General features: G+C 50.0%; 8 protein-coding genes across 8 annotated transcripts; 6 read left to right on the forward strand and 2 right to left on the reverse strand.

The window, feature by feature from the left end:
* Positions 1-44: 44 nt before the first annotated feature.
* Positions 45-1,185, forward strand: N7520_011584 (40S ribosomal protein uS3; the record flags this gene model as incomplete). The annotated part of the gene is made up of 3 exons (XM_057145517.1): positions 45-198; positions 376-689; positions 859-1,185. 3 exons carry the CDS (start codon positions 45-47, stop codon positions 1,183-1,185), a joined length of 795 nt encoding a protein of 264 aa, XP_056991271.1.
* Positions 1,186-2,744: 1,559 nt separating this feature from the next.
* Positions 2,745-3,041, reverse strand: N7520_011585 (mannoprotein; the record flags this gene model as incomplete). The annotated part of the gene is made up of 2 exons (XM_057145518.1): positions 2,745-2,932; positions 2,957-3,041. The coding sequence occupies 2 exons, from the start codon at positions 3,039-3,041 to the stop codon at positions 2,745-2,747; spliced, it is 273 nt and encodes a 90-aa protein (XP_056991272.1).
* A 422-nt stretch (positions 3,042-3,463) lies between these two features.
* Positions 3,464-5,751, reverse strand: N7520_011586 (phenylalanine--tRNA ligase subunit beta; the record flags this gene model as incomplete). The annotated part of the gene is made up of 9 exons (XM_057145519.1): positions 5,665-5,751; positions 5,556-5,596; positions 5,479-5,498; positions 5,346-5,422; positions 5,163-5,292; positions 4,844-5,110; positions 4,544-4,785; positions 3,682-4,490; positions 3,464-3,627 (listed from the first exon to the last, which is right to left on the reverse strand). The coding sequence occupies exons 1-9, from the start codon at positions 5,715-5,717 to the stop codon at positions 3,464-3,466; spliced, it is 1,803 nt and encodes a 600-aa protein (XP_056991273.1). The 5' UTR covers positions 5,718-5,751.
* Positions 5,752-6,382: 631 nt separating this feature from the next.
* Positions 6,383-8,876, forward strand: N7520_011587 (protein phosphatase 2A structural subunit TPD3; the record flags this gene model as incomplete). The annotated part of the gene is made up of 9 exons (XM_057145520.1): positions 6,383-6,616; positions 6,705-6,810; positions 6,872-7,023; positions 7,078-7,569; positions 7,626-7,740; positions 7,793-7,937; positions 7,989-8,089; positions 8,144-8,481; positions 8,538-8,876. The coding sequence occupies exons 1-9, from the start codon at positions 6,554-6,556 to the stop codon at positions 8,874-8,876; spliced, it is 1,851 nt and encodes a 616-aa protein (XP_056991274.1). The 5' UTR covers positions 6,383-6,553.
* Positions 8,877-9,514: 638 nt separating this feature from the next.
* On the forward strand, positions 9,515-10,476 carry N7520_011588 (ferric reductase-like transmembrane domain-containing protein; the record flags this gene model as incomplete). The annotated part of the gene is made up of 2 exons (XM_057145521.1): positions 9,515-9,827; positions 9,905-10,476. 2 exons carry the CDS (start codon positions 9,515-9,517, stop codon positions 10,474-10,476), a joined length of 885 nt encoding a protein of 294 aa, XP_056991275.1.
* A 472-nt stretch (positions 10,477-10,948) lies between these two features.
* N7520_011589 (putative capsule-associated protein CAP1) lies at positions 10,949-12,808 on the forward strand (the record flags this gene model as incomplete). Its single annotated transcript, XM_057145522.1, has 2 exons — positions 10,949-12,705; positions 12,757-12,808. The coding sequence occupies 2 exons, from the start codon at positions 10,949-10,951 to the stop codon at positions 12,806-12,808; spliced, it is 1,809 nt and encodes a 602-aa protein (XP_056991276.1).
* Positions 12,809-13,477: 669 nt separating this feature from the next.
* Positions 13,478-14,991, forward strand: N7520_011590 (alpha/beta fold hydrolase; the record flags this gene model as incomplete). Its single annotated transcript, XM_057145523.1, has 3 exons — positions 13,478-13,625; positions 13,680-14,158; positions 14,218-14,991. The coding sequence occupies 3 exons, from the start codon at positions 13,478-13,480 to the stop codon at positions 14,989-14,991; spliced, it is 1,401 nt and encodes a 466-aa protein (XP_056991277.1).
* A 730-nt stretch (positions 14,992-15,721) lies between these two features.
* Positions 15,722-18,254, forward strand: N7520_011591 (uncharacterized protein; the record flags this gene model as incomplete). The annotated part of the gene is made up of 6 exons (XM_057145524.1): positions 15,722-15,754; positions 15,832-15,859; positions 15,918-16,024; positions 16,082-16,666; positions 16,712-17,313; positions 17,375-18,254. 6 exons carry the CDS (start codon positions 15,722-15,724, stop codon positions 18,252-18,254), a joined length of 2,235 nt encoding a protein of 744 aa, XP_056991278.1.
* Between the last annotated feature and the right edge of the window lie 557 nt (positions 18,255-18,811).

Consider the following 18,811-nt stretch of genomic DNA (forward strand, 5'->3'; position numbering starts at 1 on the left):
CCACCTCGTCGACAACCCCAATTCCACCAACCAGGAACGCAAATATGGCCGCTGTCCAGGGAGCTATTTCCAAGCGTCGGAAGTTCGTCGCCGACGGTGTCTTCTACGCCGAGTTGAACGAGTTCTTCCAGCGCGAGTTGGCTGAGGAGGGTTACTCCGGTGTCGAAGTCCGTGTTACTCCCACCGTCACCGACATCAGTACGTTCGCCCTTCGATTTTCCCTACTGTGTGATGGATACTGGATGGAATTTGAGAGATCTGCAAGAGCACGGAACATCGGGAATTGGCGACATTGAAAAATTTAAAGATCACAACTTTGGGGGCATATTTCAGTCGAAAATGGGATCCAATGCTAACGGATGCTCTTTCCTACAGTTGTCCGTGCCACCCACACCCAGGAGGTCCTCGGTGAGCAGGGTCGCCGCATCCGCGAGCTCACCTCCCTCATCCAGAAGCGTTTCAAGTTCCCCGAGAACTCCGTCTCCCTCTATGCCGCCAAGGTCCAGAACCGCGGTCTCTCCGCTGTCGCTCAGTGCGAGTCCCTCCGCTACAAGCTCCTGAACGGTCTTGCCGTCCGTCGTGCCTGTTACGGTGTCCTCCGCTTCATCATGGAGAGCGGTGCTAAGGGTTGTGAGGTTGTTGTGTCCGGAAAGCTCCGCGCTGCCCGTGCCAAGTCCATGAAGTTCACTGTACGTCTACATCGATAACGAGAGGATATACAAAGGAAATGCTGCGTGTTGGGTTTGGGCTTTCGACCGATCAGATTGTGTTGAATCCAACGCGCGGTTTTTCCCTCGCAAATGCGCCTCTTCGAAGAACTCCATGCCATGGGAATATGTTACTAATTTGAATCAACAGGATGGTTTCATGATCCACTCCGGTCAGCCCGCCAAGGAGTTCATTGACCACGCCACTCGTCACGTCCTCCTCCGCCAGGGTGTCCTTGGTATCAAGGTCAAGATCATGCGCGGCTCCGACCCCGAGGGCAAGTCTGGTCCCCAGAAGACCCTCCCCGACTCTGTCACCATCATTGAGCCCAAGGAGGAGCAGCCCGTCCTCCAGCCCATGAGCCAGGACTACGGTGCCAAGGCTGTTGCCGCCCAGCAGCTCGCTGAGCAGCAGCGCCTGGCCGAGCAGCAGGCTGCTGAGGCAGAGGGTGGTGCTGAGGCTTACGCCCAGGAGTAAATGTTATTTCCTCATTAATCCTGGCTATTCCTTTTCTTTCTTCCTCTCCTAACCCAACCTCATACTCTCTACCTCACGCAATCAAAATTACATGAAGATTCAAGAATTTTTGCATTCGACAGAATCCCTTGACGTAATAGTCTATTGTTTCTATACTTCGAAAACCACGTCTTGCCAATCGTAGCTTTATGAAATGACTAACTCTCTTGCAAGTCTGTCACATTTATATCCAGGTGCCTTATGTATAAATGCTAGTTTATTAAGAGCATCATGCACCGCACCGTTTCTTACATGTCACAATTTTGAATAATGATTGATAGTCCAGGCCTTGAAATAATATCCACTTTGCCTTTTGTTGGTAAAGCCAGGGTTTTTTACTAATTGTTTTGAGTGTCTCGAATTCCTGAATTCCTCCTCGTGAATATATATGAGGTAGACCTCGACTGCTTCTAATACTGGACTTTTGTTTCCATTGAGCTTTCTGCAAGAATCTAAGAGTTATTGCACATACGAGTTTAGCAGTACGGTAGCCATGCATTTTATATAATGTTGTTTGCGAGGAAATGTCGTGTTTGGGGTTTAAGTTGAAATGATATTGACGACTGTTACGTCCACCTGAGCAGTCACGTCCTCCAATTTAAAGCCATTTCCTTCATAGTCTCTCCCTGGATCATAAATACCCCAGAATTTTCTCTCTCCTCTTCTTCTTTCCTCGCCATACAGCTTTCCTCTGCTCCGTTGGCTCATTTTTTGTTCCTGTGGCATCAGACTGATGTCGTCCTACAACTGCCTGCCTATATATGCGGTAACAATAGTATAATAACGCCCTACAATAAAACTTTCTATCGTTCTTCTATAGTGTTGAATCAAAGATCTCTCCGAAAGTTACATTCCCCGTAGTAAGAAAATTCTCAAGTGCTGCTCAAGCTTGGCGTAGGCCTGCGGTCAACGTTCCAGGTAGGTTTAAGTTATAGACCCACACTCAAGCTACCACCAAATCTCGAGAATCCTCGTCACTTTCGATAATAAATCTCTAGAAACTGCCACAGCTGCGAGGAACCTCACCGAAGAACAGGACATGCTTGGTACTTCATGGCATTTGAAATAATAAAAGTGGCTTTCGATAAAGCACACCGTCTATGAAGCTTCAGAAAAGCATGTGGACCTAATCATTGTACTGTAATGCTGAGGAACCCATCCCTTACTTCTTCCTTAGTGGTGCTACATGTATGTAGCCACACTTAAGCCCCTCGATTCGGCCCGCAAGCCGATCATTGGAATGCACGATCTGCCTGATCAAATCCAGCGCTGATCTTGCTGAAAGAGGACTGGATCTTGCGAAAGGTCTCTTCAGGGACCTTGACCTTGACTTGACCTTCCAAGAGTCTATTCTCATTGTGTAGCTTGTGCAGATATGTACGGGCTGCTGTACCTGAGCCCGACTTCTTAAAAAGAGGAGCCTGCACACATATCGCGTCAGAAGCACCCGCTAACAGGACATTGCTCAGTTAAACGCACTTTTCTCTTGGCCGACTGAATGGCATCAAGAAGTACGAAAACTAATGATCATAGGACTCGGAGTAGCGAGCTTCTTCCTCAGGTGTCATGGTGTTTCCCTTGGTAAGATTTTCGCGGACCGTTCGAGCAGCGGTTTGCGCAATCATGAGGAATTGGGCAACGCCGAGGATGGCCGGGATGCCTCCGTTGTAGTTGTTCAGGGAACTTTCCGCGGCTCCGATCTTGTCGGCTTAGGTGTTCATGGCGCTGATACTTTGCTCCACATTGGTTGCGGCAGACACGTATGACGCCGCGCATAAGGCACTCAAAAGGAGCATGGGGATCTTGCTCAACAGCATCATGGGGAGAGAACCGTAGAAAGAGACGGACAATACCAAAATATTGAGGATGGGGGCAATTGGACCGCTATCGAGAGCGATCCCGAGGTGCTGGATGATGCATTCATGGAAAATCAAGTGGTAACGAAGATTGTGAAGACAATACAGGAACATTCAATTTCTGCCCGTGCCCATCTTTTCTGGTGTCAAGTGTAAAGCGCTATAGTATAACCACCACATGAATAACATAAACGTGACGTATTGAGGAAATCGGATTTAGAAGATGATCAGGCCAGGTCGAGTTAAGTTTAAAGATTTGACATAAAATTTGATTTTATTTTGGCATCTGTATAGCTCTAATCGAAACAGGGCGTATCAAAAATAAGAGCACTCCTCATCATGTCATCATCTGCGTCAGTCTTCAAGGTATAGCTATTTTCAGCCTACAGGAAAGGCTCGATGTTGATCTCCAAGGTGCTGACGGGGTACTTAAGCTCGTACTTCTCCAAAACAGTGGGGTGAAGGATACCAAAGGTACCAATGACGTGTTCCTTGTCACCAATGCGGGCGTGGATGGTTGCGGCGTGGCCGGTAAAGTAGGTCGGGTCTAAGGCATAAGTCAGCTTCTTAGTGGGTAAAATAATGGACTGTCATAGCTTACCTTCCAGCTCCTCGATCCAGTACTGCGCGGCACCAGAAGCAGGGTTATCGAGACCCTCCTCGGCAATGATAAAGGCACTTCTCATCATGGCCATGATACGATCCAAAAGACCGTGTACAACCTCGAAACCGCTAGTCTTTCCGTACCATGCAGCGGCAAAGTGTCGCTCGTTGCGGCTCTTGCGCTCTAGTGTCATGTCCTTGAAGGCGACATCACTGACCTCAAAGACCTTCATGGGCACACTGTGACTCTTGTTCTCTCGAATAGTCTTGAGGAGACCAGGAAGCAGACTGGTGCGGACAATCTGGAACTCCTGAGTCTTGGGATTGGCCAGCTTGACGGCAGTCTGGCCGTCGTCTTTGCGGTTCAACCAGGCGAAGTTCTCATCTTGCGAACACAGGATCAATGGGAGGACCTCGGACCAGCCGGCCATAGCAGCCTCCATGCGGATAATGTCAGTCAGCTTGTTCACGGGGAGGGGCTGGGCGACAGTGCCAGACTTGCTGGGGAACGAGCGGGGGAGGTTGTTGAAGCCGTAGGCGATGGCGACATCCTCCATGATGTCGCACTGGTGAAGAACGTCGGCACGGGTCGGGGGGATCTCAACCTCGACAATGTCTGGCTTGGTGGCAGAAGGCTTAGCCCGGAAGGCCATCTTGGACAGACGAGTGCTGATGTCCTCCGCGGTGAGATTCAAGCCACAGCATTGGTTGATGTAAGAAACCTCTGCCTCGGCAGTGCGAGGAGAAAGGTCAGGTGTGATGCGGGTCTCGTTGTTGTGCTCCGAGACAATCTTAATGGGCTCGATACTGTACATGAAATCAGTGTATATCCATTAAATCCTATGGGAAATTTCACTTACGTGAACGGCTCCGAGGTGTATTGAGAGAACATGGTGACCATCATGCGGTTCACGATCTCGAGCTTCGTCCGATCAAGTGCGGTGATCTCAATGAAGACATTGGTGGTGTTCACAGAAATTTTGGAGTGGTCTCCGTTGATAATGGGAGGCAGGGAGCAGACGGTGCGCTTTGAATCAAAGATGACGGGGTAGACGGGAGAGTCGCGGATAATGTGCAGGAACTTGCCAAGCTGTTGGTGTTTCTGTTTCGCAAGTGAATGAGCATTTGGGAAATCGCCACATGATTCAAATCTGCCATACCTCGTAGAAGTTCATCATTTCCTCGCCGTTCATCTCCTGGGTCTGGTTCAACGGGGCGAACTTGATGTCCTTGGGAGGAAGAGCCTCGTAGGTGAAGGGACCTTGCACGGTATCCAAATCATGGGTACCGATTGAGACGAGAGTTCGTTGACGGGCAAGGTTCTGGTGAAGCTTGTCCTGGAGAGCGATGAAGGACTCGTAGCGAGCCGCGTCGAACTTGATGTTTCGTAGGATAGCACCGGAGACGTAGGGACGAATCTTGGTAGTCTATCGCAGTTTGGTTAGTTGGTGATTGGCAAGCGTCATCTACAATGCCCACCTCTTCCTTGACGATAATCTCCTGGAGCTGGCCGCTCGGCGGCGGAACCAACTTGTACTCAGGCAAGGGTTTCCGGCCGAGGAAGATATTGAGCATCAATTGGATGCCTTCAAAGCACAGCAAATCATAACTGTAACCCGTCTTAGTCTCCTCGTCAATATGCTCTGGTAGGACCGGACATACCGGTTGGCGGGGATTTCAATCTTAAGCTGCGGGGGCTCCTGCACGCCGTTGACGATGGGTCGGTCGGAGTTGGTGGTCTGTAAATTCTTAGTCGCATATTCCCAATGTAAGGAGAAATCTAAAAAGGCCATACGTCTTCGTCAAGTTCAATACCTAGGGGGTCCGGTCAGCGCAATGCCCCGCAAGAGTTTATCAATATGATTGACTCACCAAACTCGAAGCACAACTCATCGAATTCCTCCGTGGTGTATCTAAAGAGTTGCAAAGGATCAGGTTAGACATGTCATTTCAAGTGGCATCTCCAGACAGAATAACATACTCTCGGCCCAGCTCCTTGAAGAGGGCGGCCTTGTCGACCGAGATAGTGGGCATGGCGGGGGAAGTTCGCTATGCGATGCGACACAAATCTGGCAGGTGAGAAAAGCCATATGTTAGCCGGGAATATATACAGATATTTCAGACAATAAAGTCATCCCTTCTCCACAAATGCAGGAGTAACGTACCAATTCTGTCCAAGGGGAATACTTAGCGAGGAGAGATTATGATAATGATGTGACTCCGAGATAGAAATTCTACACGTAAGCCACCACCGCCACAACTCCCCTCTTTTGTTACGAATGGTATGGTATTGTCATAATTTCATAAAATCTGACCTCATATTGACAGTTGGCCCGTGCAATCTGGTATGTGAATTACCACCAGCCGCAATTATTTCATCGCTGAAAGCTCAAGGGAATCAAGAGGGAAAACATTCTAGGAAAAAAAAAGAGGAAAGAGAAAAACGTCCAATTATTCCGTTAAGAATTCAACACATTTGCAGAACTACTTTTAGGTGTTATAGTGGTACCAATCTTCAATTGTCAGTTGTGTCCTTTTTCTTCCGCATTTTCCTTGATTATTAGCTGCTTCACTCCAATCCAAACTGGTGGTCTGCGGCCCAAAACCCCACGAAACCTCGCTCCGGCCGTTCTCTCTCCAACTACCACTCTCCCCTACCTATTTTTGATCCACCCCGCGTCAAACCTAACCTCTTTGGACTCGCCAGTGTCTTGAGTTCATGCCGTCATAATTCCTTTGATCACCATTAATTTCTACTTCGCTGGGTCGAACCAACCCGCCCCCGATATCAACCCTGCTCTCAGGACTGGGACCTCCCGCCCCGACTCCCCGACACGCCACCTAATACACAATCTACACCGATATCCGTGATGGAGGGCCAAAACGAGAACGATGAGCTTTACCCTATCGCGGTGCTCATTGATGAGCTGAAGGTATGCCAAGGATGATCTCCATGCTTTCCCCCTCCCCCCGGTGGAGGGGTGAGTCTGATCTATCAAAGCTCACATCTCAATCTCGTAGCACGATGATGTCCTCCTCCGTCTCAATGCCATCCACCGCCTATCTACCATTGCTCTGGCTCTGGGTCCCGAGAGAACCCGGGAGGAGCTCATTCCATTCCTGGACGGTTGGTTTCCACTTAGCGACCCCTGCCCATCTTGGATGCGCCTAACAGAAATTGTCTCTAGACTCCGTGGAAGACGAAGACGAGGTATTGACCGCGCTGAGCGAAGAGCTGGGTAACTTCACAGAGTATGTTGGAGGACCGGAACACGCGCACGTGCTCTTGTCTCCGCTGGAGAATCTCGCGGCGATTGAGGAGCCTTTGGTTCGGGAAAAGGTCGGTCGAAAACATCTAAGGGCTGCTTCGATAAGTTGCTGATTGTTCATGCAGGCTGTCGAATCTCTCAACAAAGTGTGTGAGCAGTTGTCTGAGAGCCAAGTTGAAGAACACTTTGTCCCCCTGGTCCTCCACCTCTCCAAAGCCGACTGGTTCACCTCCAAGGTCTCAGCAACCGGCCTGTACTGCACACCATACAAGAAAGCCACTGCAGCAACGCAGCAGAGCCTCCGACAGCATTTCGGGGCCCTGGTACATGATGAGACCCCCATGGTGCGGCGGCAAGCGGCGAACAACTTGGCCAAGTTCGTCAAGGAGATGCAGACTCCCGTCGTTATCGATGAAATGATACCCCTCTTCCAATATCTGGCGAGCGACGATCAGGACAGCGTTCGTTTGCTGACTGTCGACATCCTCATCGCGATCGCAGAGGAAATCCCCAAGGAACAGCAGCCCAGCCACGGAGTGTTGCTGACTTCGCTGCGGAATTTGTTTGAGGATAAGAGCTGGAGGGTCCGATACATGGTCGCCGATAGATACGAGAAGGTTTGTGCCTGTTGTGACACGAGAGGATTTCTGAACTCGGTACTGATGTTTTCTAGATCGCCAAAGCAGTACACGAAGAAGTTATCACACGCGATATGGTACCCGCGTTCGTTAAGCTTCTGAAGGATACCGAGGCTGAGGTCCGCACGGCGGTCGCTGGCCAAATTCCTGGTATGTTGTTTGTATTTGTCTTCACTTTGACAGTCACTAATATTTCGACTAGGCTTCTGCAGCTTGATTGACCGCGACACCCTGCTTAACGAGATCATGACCAGCGTAGAGGACCTTGTTTCGGATCAATCTCAACATGTCCGGGCTTCGCTGGGCACTCAGATCAGCGGTCTTGCACCTATCCTTGGGAAAGAGGAGTTCGTTTCGCCCCCACTCTGGATGGTCATCAATTGCTAATACGAACTTAGGACCATTGCTCACCTGCTCCCTATGTTCCTTTCGATGCTCAAGGACGACTTCCCCGATGTTCGCCTTCACATCATTTCCAAGCTCGAGCAGGTTAACAAAGGTAATGGCTGAACTGTGAATGCCCTGTTTAAAGCTTGATCTAACCTCATTCTAGTTATTGGCATTGATCTTCTCTCCCAATCCCTGCTCCCCGCCATTGTTCAGCTGGCTGAGGATAAGCAATGGCGTGTTCGTCTTGCCATCATCGAATATATTCCTCTTCTTGCGAGCCAATTGGGAGTCAAGTTCTTTGATGAGCAGTTGAGCGATCTGTGCATGGGTTGGCTAGGTGACACAGTCTTCTCGATCCGAGAGGCCGCTACCCAGAACTTGAAGAAACTTACAGAAGTTTTTGGTGTGGAGTGGTCCAAGGAGTCTATTATTCCCAAGGTGGTCGCCATGGGACAGCACCCCAACTACCTTTACCGAATGACAACATGCTTTGCTATTTCTGTGAGTTTTACACCCTACACCTGCCACCTGCTTTTAGCTCGTGCTAATCCGTATAGACCCTTGCCCCCGTTGTCACTCTTGACATTATCGAAACCTCCATTCTTCCCATCCTGGACCGACTGGTGGCAGACGAGATCCCTAACATTCGGTTCAACGTTGCCAAGTCTTATGCTGTTCTTATTGAAACCTTGCGCCGCCTTCCAGCGGACAAGACCCTAGTCGAGGTAGAGAAGTCGGAAGAGACCATCACTCCTTCGCCTCACAGCCAAGAGCTTATCCAGCAAAAGGTTATGCCCAGTCTGGCCAAGCTTCAGGAAGATGATGATGTTGATGTCCGATACTTCGCCACTACTGCGGGTGGTGATCCGGAGGAGGCCATGCAGACATCTCCTTGAGGATTCTACTAGGGAAATCGTGGCTTCCCATGCAAATTTACTTTCATCCGAGAGCTTTTCCCAGTGCGCAAAGAAACAACGCAAAAACCATTATGGTTCCTGGGCTTGGGCATCCTGTCAGCTTAGAGAATAGCCAGCTTTGTGGGATGAGATGTCTTGACGGCGTTTTACTTTAAATGTAGAGGTTTTTTGATCCATACATAACGGTCTATGCCGGTCTGAGGTAGTCATAAAAGCAACGACGACAGTATTAATTTCATGCCGGGCTGATCCGATAATCCATTAGAAGCTAGAGGTGGCACTTGAGGGTGACGGACGAGTCAAATTGCATCATTTGTCAGCGGGGCCATAGACGCCCCAGACTCGTTGCACACGTCAAGTCAATGACACCTGGTCAATTCATCCAACAGAGGCAACCTAGAAGTGTTTGCATTACCCTATCAATCGCCAAAAATAAAAATTTCAGCTCGCACGCTGGAAGTTCAAGTCAGCATGTTCATGTCCTGCTGAAGTCACAAAGTCGGAGTCAGTGGCTTCTCTATCTTATACGGCGCACATAAAGAGGCAGTTTATAACCCTCGGTCTAGAGGTTTACAATCAATTTATACCCCAATAACGACTACAATTCGAGCTCCAAGATGGAATCATTTTGGCCATGGCATTTTATCACGCTTTCTGAAGATGAGAAGCTCCATCGCAGGGAACTTCTGGACATCCGAGGCGCCTTCGCGCAATGGTCTGTCGTGATACTCATGCTGATCCTCCGAGTCGTATATCAAACCTGGAAGACATCATCTCAAACAGAAAAGGGGGTTAAATCACCCCGAGGACCTGTCTCATGGTGGGACCGGCCCCTGGTCGCGGGGTGGCTTGAAACCCGACGACAGTATGCCATATGCGGTCTTTGGCTATCATGGCTATTTGGTCTTTGTGTATGGAATAGCGGCGATGGTATGTTTCATTTGTTTATCCTTCCACCCTATTTGTTCGCTTGTACAAGCCTTGTCAACAATAGCTCACCCCTGCAGATTATCTCCACTTGACCAAAGCGCTGGGCCATGTCGCTCTCTCCCAGATTCCCTTGCAGGTTTTGATGTCGCCCGCAGCATACATATCAATCTCTAAGCCTTCTGCGGCATCGGTATTTTCGTTCATCACTTCTATTCCTCAGGGTACTCTTACCCCGTACCACCGGCTCTTTGGTCGTGTGGTTATCTCGCCTTTGCTTTTCGGTCATGCCTCGCTTTACCTGCTGTTCTTTGTGCAGAATAGCCATCCGGAGTTTGGCATACTTTTAGCGAAGCGGGTGCGTGACTTCGATGTTCAGTGTGGTCTCCTAGCCCTATCTGGGGCGGTCGCATTGTTCTTCTTTGCCCGACCTCGTGTTACTACCCGAAGGGGGGCAGCAGGTGCAGCTGGATCTATACAGGACCGACGACGGGTTTTCTATCTGGTCCATGTCTCCTTGGTTGCTTTGCTATGTGGTGCGGCGTACTTCCATGTTGCCCAAGCACAGAAGTATATGGTTCAGTCGTTGGGTGCATTTTTGATGAACGGAGTAGGTTCTTGGGCGGCTGTGCGGTGGGGAGGTCGAGTATAGTTTTGGAGAGCACTAGATTGTGCATAACTTACTATGTGACTTATAAAGATTGAAGGCAGGTTGCACATGCTGCATAGCGAGGTCAGTCCATGGTAATGTCATATCTTTGCTGATCCAATTGACGTACTTGAATGCATTCCTTGAAAAAGCCTTGATGTTATCTGCAATGCAATGAGTATCGAAGCGTACATTCTTCGACATAAACCAGATTCTATTAATAAGTGTACACAATATGTTACAATATGAGTTTCAACGTAGTAGGTTAAAAAAGCTTGCGCGTAAGTTAGTTGGTGGTAGTACGTGGACAATTATGTCAAGCGGCTTGGCATCTTTGGACCCATTAAATCGCAACTTGGCCCAAAGATTTGGCCAGAGCCCGCCTGAACTCCATATGGATCCCTCTCCCTAGACCCTTTTTCTTCGAAATTCCCCCCCCCCCCCCCTCCCTCCACTCCGGCAATTGCCCTTCTTCATGCCTTCTCCAGATGGCAGGATGCGACCCCAACGTGTGATCATCTTGCTCGCGGTCGTCTTGCTCGCGTGCTTCTCTCTCGTTTACCTCCGACCTCCACAAACAACCCCCCAGCCGGTAGTAGTAGACCTGCCTCCCCCGGAACCGATCAAGCACCCTCAACTTCATGCTGGCCAGACTTCCTACACCCCCGAGAGGATTCATCCAATCTCGAAACTTGTCGACAATGCCGAGCAAACATTTTCCCACATGCAGTCGCGCCAATCCGCCACCCTGGCTCAGGCCGTTGAGGAGTACAAGCGTCGGTACAAAATGCACCCGCCACCCAACTTCGACAAGTGGTTCCAGTTCGCCCAAGCCAAGGGCGTGCAGTTGGTTGATGAATTCGATTCGATCTACCACTCATTGCTTCCGTTCTGGGCCCTGAAGCCGGCAACCATCCGCGAGCGCGCCCGTGAGACCCTCGGGTTTGATAATGCAGTGATAGGTGTCCTCATCCGCGATGGCAAGGTGACTTTGACCGAGGGCGGCGGCGATGGCCGAAAATGGCAGCGCGATGCCACAGCTGGAATGATGGCTAGCTTTGTAAAATACCTTCCCGACATGGATCTGGTTTTCAATACACACGATGAGCCTCGCGTGGTGATCCCGGGAGATGATCTCCAACGTCTTGTCCAGACTGCTACAGACTATGTGATTCCCGCCGCTTTCCAGAGCAACACTCCGACCAACGTGTGGTCGCCACGCGCTAGCGATTTGAACAAGGGAGATCGCATCGACGAGGTGCGCACGACTCGTTTCAACCGTTTCGCCCATCAGCCTACATGGACCAACTCGCGTATCTCCTGCCCCGTCGATAGCCCTGCACGATCTCTTGATGACGCAGCACCTGATAATGGTGACCCGTATGCGTACGGCGAACTGGGCTTTATTTACAACACTACTGCCTTCTCTGATATCTGCTTCACCCCGTCTCTGAGGTACACCTACGGATTCTTCGACCGTCCGAATGCCTTTGATGTTGTCCACGACCTGTTCCCCATATTTTCGCAGAGCAAGATCTCCAGCTTCCAGGATATCCTTTACCCCAGCCCCTGGTACTGGGCCGACAAGGTGCCATACGAGCAAGACAAGGATTTCATCTGGGAAGCCAAAACGGATCGAATGTACTGGCGTGGATCTACAACTGGTGGATTTTCGCGTGCAGGCGGTTGGCGCCGCCAGCACCGTCAGCAATTTGTTGACAATGTCAACTCCCTCGGCACAACCAAGATTCTCGCACGCCAGCAGGATAATCTGTGGGCCACGCAGGAGGTAAAGCAGGAGCAGTTCCGGGACTCATTCGATGTCAAATTTACCTTCATTGGCCAGTGTGACCCGGACGACTGCCATGCCCAGGAGGAATACTTTGAAGTGGTCCCGGCAGCTGGTCAGCAGGATGCATGGGCACACAAGTTCCTTGTTGATGTGGATGGAAATGCATTTAGTGGGCGATTCTATGCGTTCCTCCACAGCAACAGCTTTGTCTACAAGATCGCCATTTTCCGTGAGTGGCACGATGAATGGCTTAAGCCCTGGGTTCACTACGCGCCCCTTAGCCTGAAGGGCAATGAGTACACAGAAACCATGCGATACTTCGTGTCAGAAGAAGATGGCAAGAAAACAGCACCTAGAATCGCAGCTCAGGGCCAGGATTGGGCCCAGAAAGTGTTGCGAAATGAGGACCTGGAGGTCTGGTTCTTCCGTTTGCTCCTAGAGTAAGTTATGTTTATATTGTTTCCGCCAAACTTGACTAATTTTAACCTTAGATACGGCCGTCTCGTGGACGACAACCGAGAGCGACTCGGATTCTCGCTGTGAACTGCATAGCATCCTCCAGCCTTCCCCTATGACATCGCCTCTGTATATACGTACCCTAATTTTCCACCCAGTCGCGCGCGCTGAATTGAGACAGCCTCGCGCGGGAACTCGACGAGATAACGGCCCTTTCCTTGTTGTCTTCAATGTTCTAGATGTTATTCCCCCCCTTTTCTTTCGTCATGTCGCTACCCCTTATCATGTGTTAATACCCTTTTTGATGTTGTTTGACTCATAATATTTGCTTCTCTGTTTCTTTCCACTCGGGGGCTTTCCCCCCCGCCTGATACACTTATTTTTATGTACTTGACTGCATGTGAAGATGGACTTGGCGTTTCCTGGGACGAAGGATCCGATCCACTGAGGCGGATATTCTGTATTTCAACAAAATGCTAGAAAAGCACTCTTATAGCGAATTGTATACTGTTCCAAGATTATGGTAATGGGAACTAGAATGTAAGACACTAACGGCTTGAAAGAACTAGCGTCAAGTCTACGAATCTGAGTCAATCAAGTGGATTTTATGGGTCCTTGTGGAGACTTAGTTAACTTCAGTGGCTGATTAATGGATCCGGCCGAGGTTCAGGGAGCTCTTTGTCTTTGATAAAGCTGCGGGACTTTCCGCGTCAAAAATCCAAATCTCTTCTATAGACAATTGATCATCGCTTCAAAATGGCAAGCTTCCTCTTCAAAGCGACCGTCAAGACTGTCGTCTGGACCTATGGCTTTATATCCATGGTCTTGTACGGCCTTCTGACGGTTCGATTAGGCCTCTTTTTCAAAAAGCCTACAGAAAAGGATCAGTTAGAGCTCCACCTTGGTATGGACCGTCACTATCCACAATGCACTACTGTAATGTGCTAATGTAGTCCAGCCCATGACCGTCTGTGGAATCTGTCTAAGGATTATGCTGGACTCTCCCATCATTTCCTAACCCTTTCTACCGGCTTCAAGTTCCATTTCCTCAGCAATGATGTCCCTAACTCGAAGGAAGTGCTGGCATCCAGCAAGCCGTTAGTGATCTTTATTCATGGCTTTCCAGATAGCTGGGCCGTGTGGCGGCACATTGCCAGCAACCCTGCTCTGCAGGCATCTGCTACACTGGTAGCCATTGACATGCCTGGCTATGGTGGCTCCCAAGCTGTGGAAAAATACAACGGGACGAACATTCTAGAGAATATGGCGCAGCTTATTATCAATCTGCGAATTCAATATGGTATCGACCAAGGTGCGGAAAAGAGTAAGAGGAGAACGATCATCGTCGCCCATGATTGGGGCTGCGTTATCGCGATGAGACTCGCAACTGAAGCTCCATCGCTGGCTGATCGTTATCTTCTGAGCAATGGCCCATTAGTAAGTCACCACCAAGCCTATGTTGACTGTTTCATAACCTGAACTAAATCTCCGCTCAGCCGAGCCTGGTTCAATCGAACATCGGCCGTATGATTTCTGCCGCACGCAAGATGTTGAAGGATGCATGGAAATCCCCACTCAATGCTCGCGCGCCGTTGCGTCAGGCATGGCAGACATTGGCGCCCGTGAGATATCAACTCAAGATGTCAGGATACATATTTGTTATGCAGCTGCCCATTCCCCTTGCCCGTTATTTCCTGACGGGCGGCAATCATTCATTGATGAAGATGATCCACATCGGCTCGCACGGTAAAGCGAAGGCTAGTACTGAAGATCTGGCAAACTCCATGGCTAGTAGCATGGGTCCTTCTCTGGCAGAGTCTAAGACCCAGACAGCCGACCAGGAGACATACCCGACCACTGTTCGCTTCGACTCTAACTTTGCCAATGTGATGAACCTCGCTGGCTACTACCGGGACGGTGCGGAGCGTAGCAAGTGGAAGAAATCTCTTGAGACCCTGGCTACGTTGGATAATCTAGCAGGCGGTAAAGAACCACAAGGAGCCCCGGGAGCTCTCAAGGCTCCCTCGACCGTGTTCTGGGGCAAGAAAGACATTGCGCTCCACCCTGCCATCTGTCTGGATGGTATGGTCGATTTCATCCCCAAGGACAGCCAGATTGTCCTGCTTCCAGAGTCGGGTCACTTCACTCCCATTGAGCTAGAGAGTCGTGTGGCTCTAACCAAGGCCGTGCAATGGGCCATTGAGGGCGAGCAAGGCGACATCGGCGATGCTTTGAATAAGTTCAACGCGGAAGTCATTGCCCGGAGATAATTGGAAATAATCTCCCTAGGTAACTGATTCACCATTTAGCCATGATTCATATAGATATCACGACCGTTGACCGGAGCTTTTGTATCACCACGCAGCCCCTAGTACTTGGTGGCGTCCCGCTTGACCCCCTGGCAACCAACCCAACAGAACCCCAAATGAGAAATTAACTTAACTATTAGTTGTCATGGCTCCCCATATTTATGCAAGACATCCCAATGTTATGTAAAATCCACTAAATCCAGCAAATTGATCCAAGTAAAATCAATGTAACTTGAGTGGAGCTAGTACTGAACGCGGGTGCTAAAGGTCCAAAAGCTCGGATCATCCGTGTCAGCCAGTGGATTCACCCGAAGCCAAATCCACTTTTCCCCTCGATCGACTGTTCTGTAACTTGTTTCAATTTCCCCTCTTTTCTCCAGATTTCTTTTCTCTCAAGCTCTTGAAGCTTTTGCCCCTTGATTGTCACTTCAACTGAGATTCACCTCGCACGACTTCCCCGACAGGATGCTGCAGCGCTTGTGAGAGCAAGTTGTTTTCGTTTTTTCTCGAAGCTGTGTCCGGGTCAGGTACCACAGTCTCTGCTGCTTGTTGAGGACCAGTCCGAACTCTCGTTGGAAACAACAAGTCACGATAAATATAACTGTGGGCTAACGGACCTTCTATTTTGGTCCTCCTCACCATTGCACGCGCCTATCTTCAAGTTGAGTCGCGTTGAGGCAAGCTTGTCGAAATGGCTGCCGAACAGGAGAGCGTTTATTGCACGGTCAGTGACGTCGCCCCCTTTTGTCTGATGTATTGAAAGAAGAAGAAAATATCAAAGAAGCTAACCTTGATCTACAGCTCTTGCTGAGCGATAACTACTTGCCAGGTAAGTTGTCATGGTCATTTGCCTCGAACGCTTGTATACTGACCTGAACGTCATCTAGGAGCTATGGTACTGGCGCATTCCCTGCGCGACAATGGCACGACAGCTAAGCTGGTTGCGCTCTTTACACCGAGTGCACTCCGGTCAGAGACGATTGATGAGCTTCGGGTATGTGCTCATCCTCACCATTCCGGTTCGATTTGAATTGACATGTCTGTGCCTTAGACAGTTTATGACGAGCTCATCCCGGTTCATTCGATAGTGAATGGCACACCCGCAAACTTATGGCTTATGGACCGACCGGATCTGATTGCGACATTCACAAAAATCGAGCTCTGGCGCCTGACACAGTACGAAAGGATCATCTACATCGATTGCGACGTCGTGGCTCTTCGTGCACCGGACGAGCTATTCTCCCTGGATGTGAACTTTGCCGCTGCTCCCGATGTAGGCTGGCCTGATTGTTTCAATAGTGGGCTCATGGTTCTCCGCCCTAATATGCAGGACTATTTCTCTCTGAAGGCGCTGGCAGAGCGGGGCATTAGCTTTGATGGAGCTGACCAGGGATTGTTGAATATGCACTTCCGGGACTGGCATAGGCTGAGCTTCACGTATAACTGCACGCCCAGTGCGAACTATCAGTACATCCCTGCATACAAGCATTTTCAGAGTACCATCAGCCTCATCCATTTCATTGGTTCGCAAAAGCCGTGGAACATGCCCAGACAGGTTGTCCCGCTGGAGTCGCCATATAACCAGCTTTTGAACAAATGGTGGTCGGTGTACGATAGACATTACCATTCTCCTTTTGTGAGTACTGTGATTTAGATGAGGAGCTTGACTAACAGAAACCAGGTCTCCTACTCGTTACCAAGAAGCACTACCCAGGCCTCACAAGCTTCAAGTCACCCCCTGACGGCCCGTTTAGCAGACCAGTCAGAATCATTTCCGACTCGTTATGAACAACGGTCTGAACCTCAACATTTCCATGGTGAGGATCAAAGTGTGCCAGCTTTGGAATCATCCGAGTCGGTGCAGGGGCATTACGCACAGCCACACCAGGATCACCATGTAGCGACTCAGGATTCAATTGCCACCCAGGTTCCAGTATTGAGTGCTGTCCCGCAGTATGTTCGCGGAGAAGAACAATATTCGACATTTATACCACCCCTTCAATATGCCCCCGCGCCGATGGTTCATGTGCACCAGGAGTCTCACAAAGCACAGCCTGAAGTCCAACAAAAGCAGCACGAGCAGCATCATCACCAGCATGGTCAACAACACGACCACCAACACCAACACCAGCACCACCAGCCATCCGATCAAGGAGAAAGCCACATACACCAACCCCAACCTGTAGCACCCCCACCAGTTGTGGAGCATTGGCAAACAGCCTCTTCGCCGGAGCCTGAAGTTCCACATTTCCAAGCACCAAAGGCAGAATGGGATGCCTCACGGTAAGACATGCAATTTGGTTATCAGTCATTGATCGGAAGAGGATCAGCTCACACCGAATAGAGAACCACCGCCACTCAACACTCGGCCCGAGGGTATTAGTCTGGAGCAAAAGACATACACCATGTCCCAGGACACCACCCTGTTTCAACCCCCTCCATCGTATCCTGAAGCCCCCAAGAATATGTATTACCAAGTTCCTGAGTCGAAGCCCGAGCCCGAAAGGGTTACGAAGATCTTCCCTTGGGAGAATCACGCGCCCAGGCCAACCAGAGTTTTTACAGAGCCGGCTGCTCCTCGTACTCCATCTCCAGAACCTCAGCCGTCTTTACCCCAGCCACACAACGAGCCTCCTTCTATTGAACGTCCTCAATCGCCGCCACAATCACAAACCCTCTCACCCCAACCAGTATATGAGCCATACCAGCCTTCCGCAGAGACCTACGAACAATATTCTCGTTCCAATGCCTGGGATGAACACCCGGATATTCAGCGTTACATGGATTCTCTTCAACAGGCTCGCCGTGGAAAGCCTCAGGTAATATCCGGCTCTGCGCAGGAAGGCTCAAGCCATAGTAGAAGTACCAGTATGAGCACAAGCCAGTTCTCATCTTCTTCAGCCACAACTATCACATCTGGGCGGCGACCAAGCATGAAGCTAACCGATTTCCCCACGGAAATCGAACGGCCCAGTCTCCCGGTGACCCCGGCGCCAATCCATCGTGTCCGGGGTCTGGAAAGTGACGGCGATGATACATCCACCCTCCCTACTGCAGAGGGGGTTCCGGACCAAGAGGAATGGGTGGGTGTCACGGTTGATGCGTTCTCTCAAATCCTCCGGGCAACGTACTTATTGTGGCGATTTACAGAATCCCCAGGAGCGGCTCGAAGAACTCCGTCGTCGACAATCCGCAGCCTTAGAGGATCCGGAGCTCTTGTTTAGGAAGCTATCTGAATCTCGTTGAATTCGGGAACTCGGGCCCTAGTCTTCCAAACCCAAGTACTGGACACGTACTTGGGTCGTGCATACCGTTTCCAACTTTCATTTCCGTTCAATTCTTTTCGATTTCTTACTGGTCTGAATATGCATGCCCGATAGGTTATTAATTTCGCTGGACATCTACGTACCGAGGCTTTCAAATTTCCCCTTTCTGTCACAGATACTTATTTTGACGCGTTTAATCGCACTTTGTACATTGCATTTGCATACATCCATCCATAGGTACGCTTCAATTGAACCGTGTTCTCCATATGCCTCTCTGGCCCCACCTGTCATTCCAAGCGATAGGGAAAATCTATCCGACATCATCTTCAACAGAGACCCATACAATTGTTGAGATCGCGACTATCAGCACTGAGAGCTACGCGTGTGTCCCAAACTTCTTCGTGCAATGCAACCGACATCCGAGACCCACCGAGTCATTACTGACCTTCCTAATGCGGTAGAGACGCAAGCCGAGTGGATTCGCCACAGTCCAGGAAGCTCGAAAGCGTAGGGAT

This window comes from Penicillium odoratum, assembly GCF_028828045.1.
Source record: "Penicillium odoratum strain IBT 22623 chromosome Unknown utg000008l_segment0_segment0, whole genome shotgun sequence".
Lineage (NCBI taxonomy): Eukaryota > Fungi > Ascomycota > Eurotiomycetes > Eurotiales > Aspergillaceae > Penicillium > Penicillium odoratum.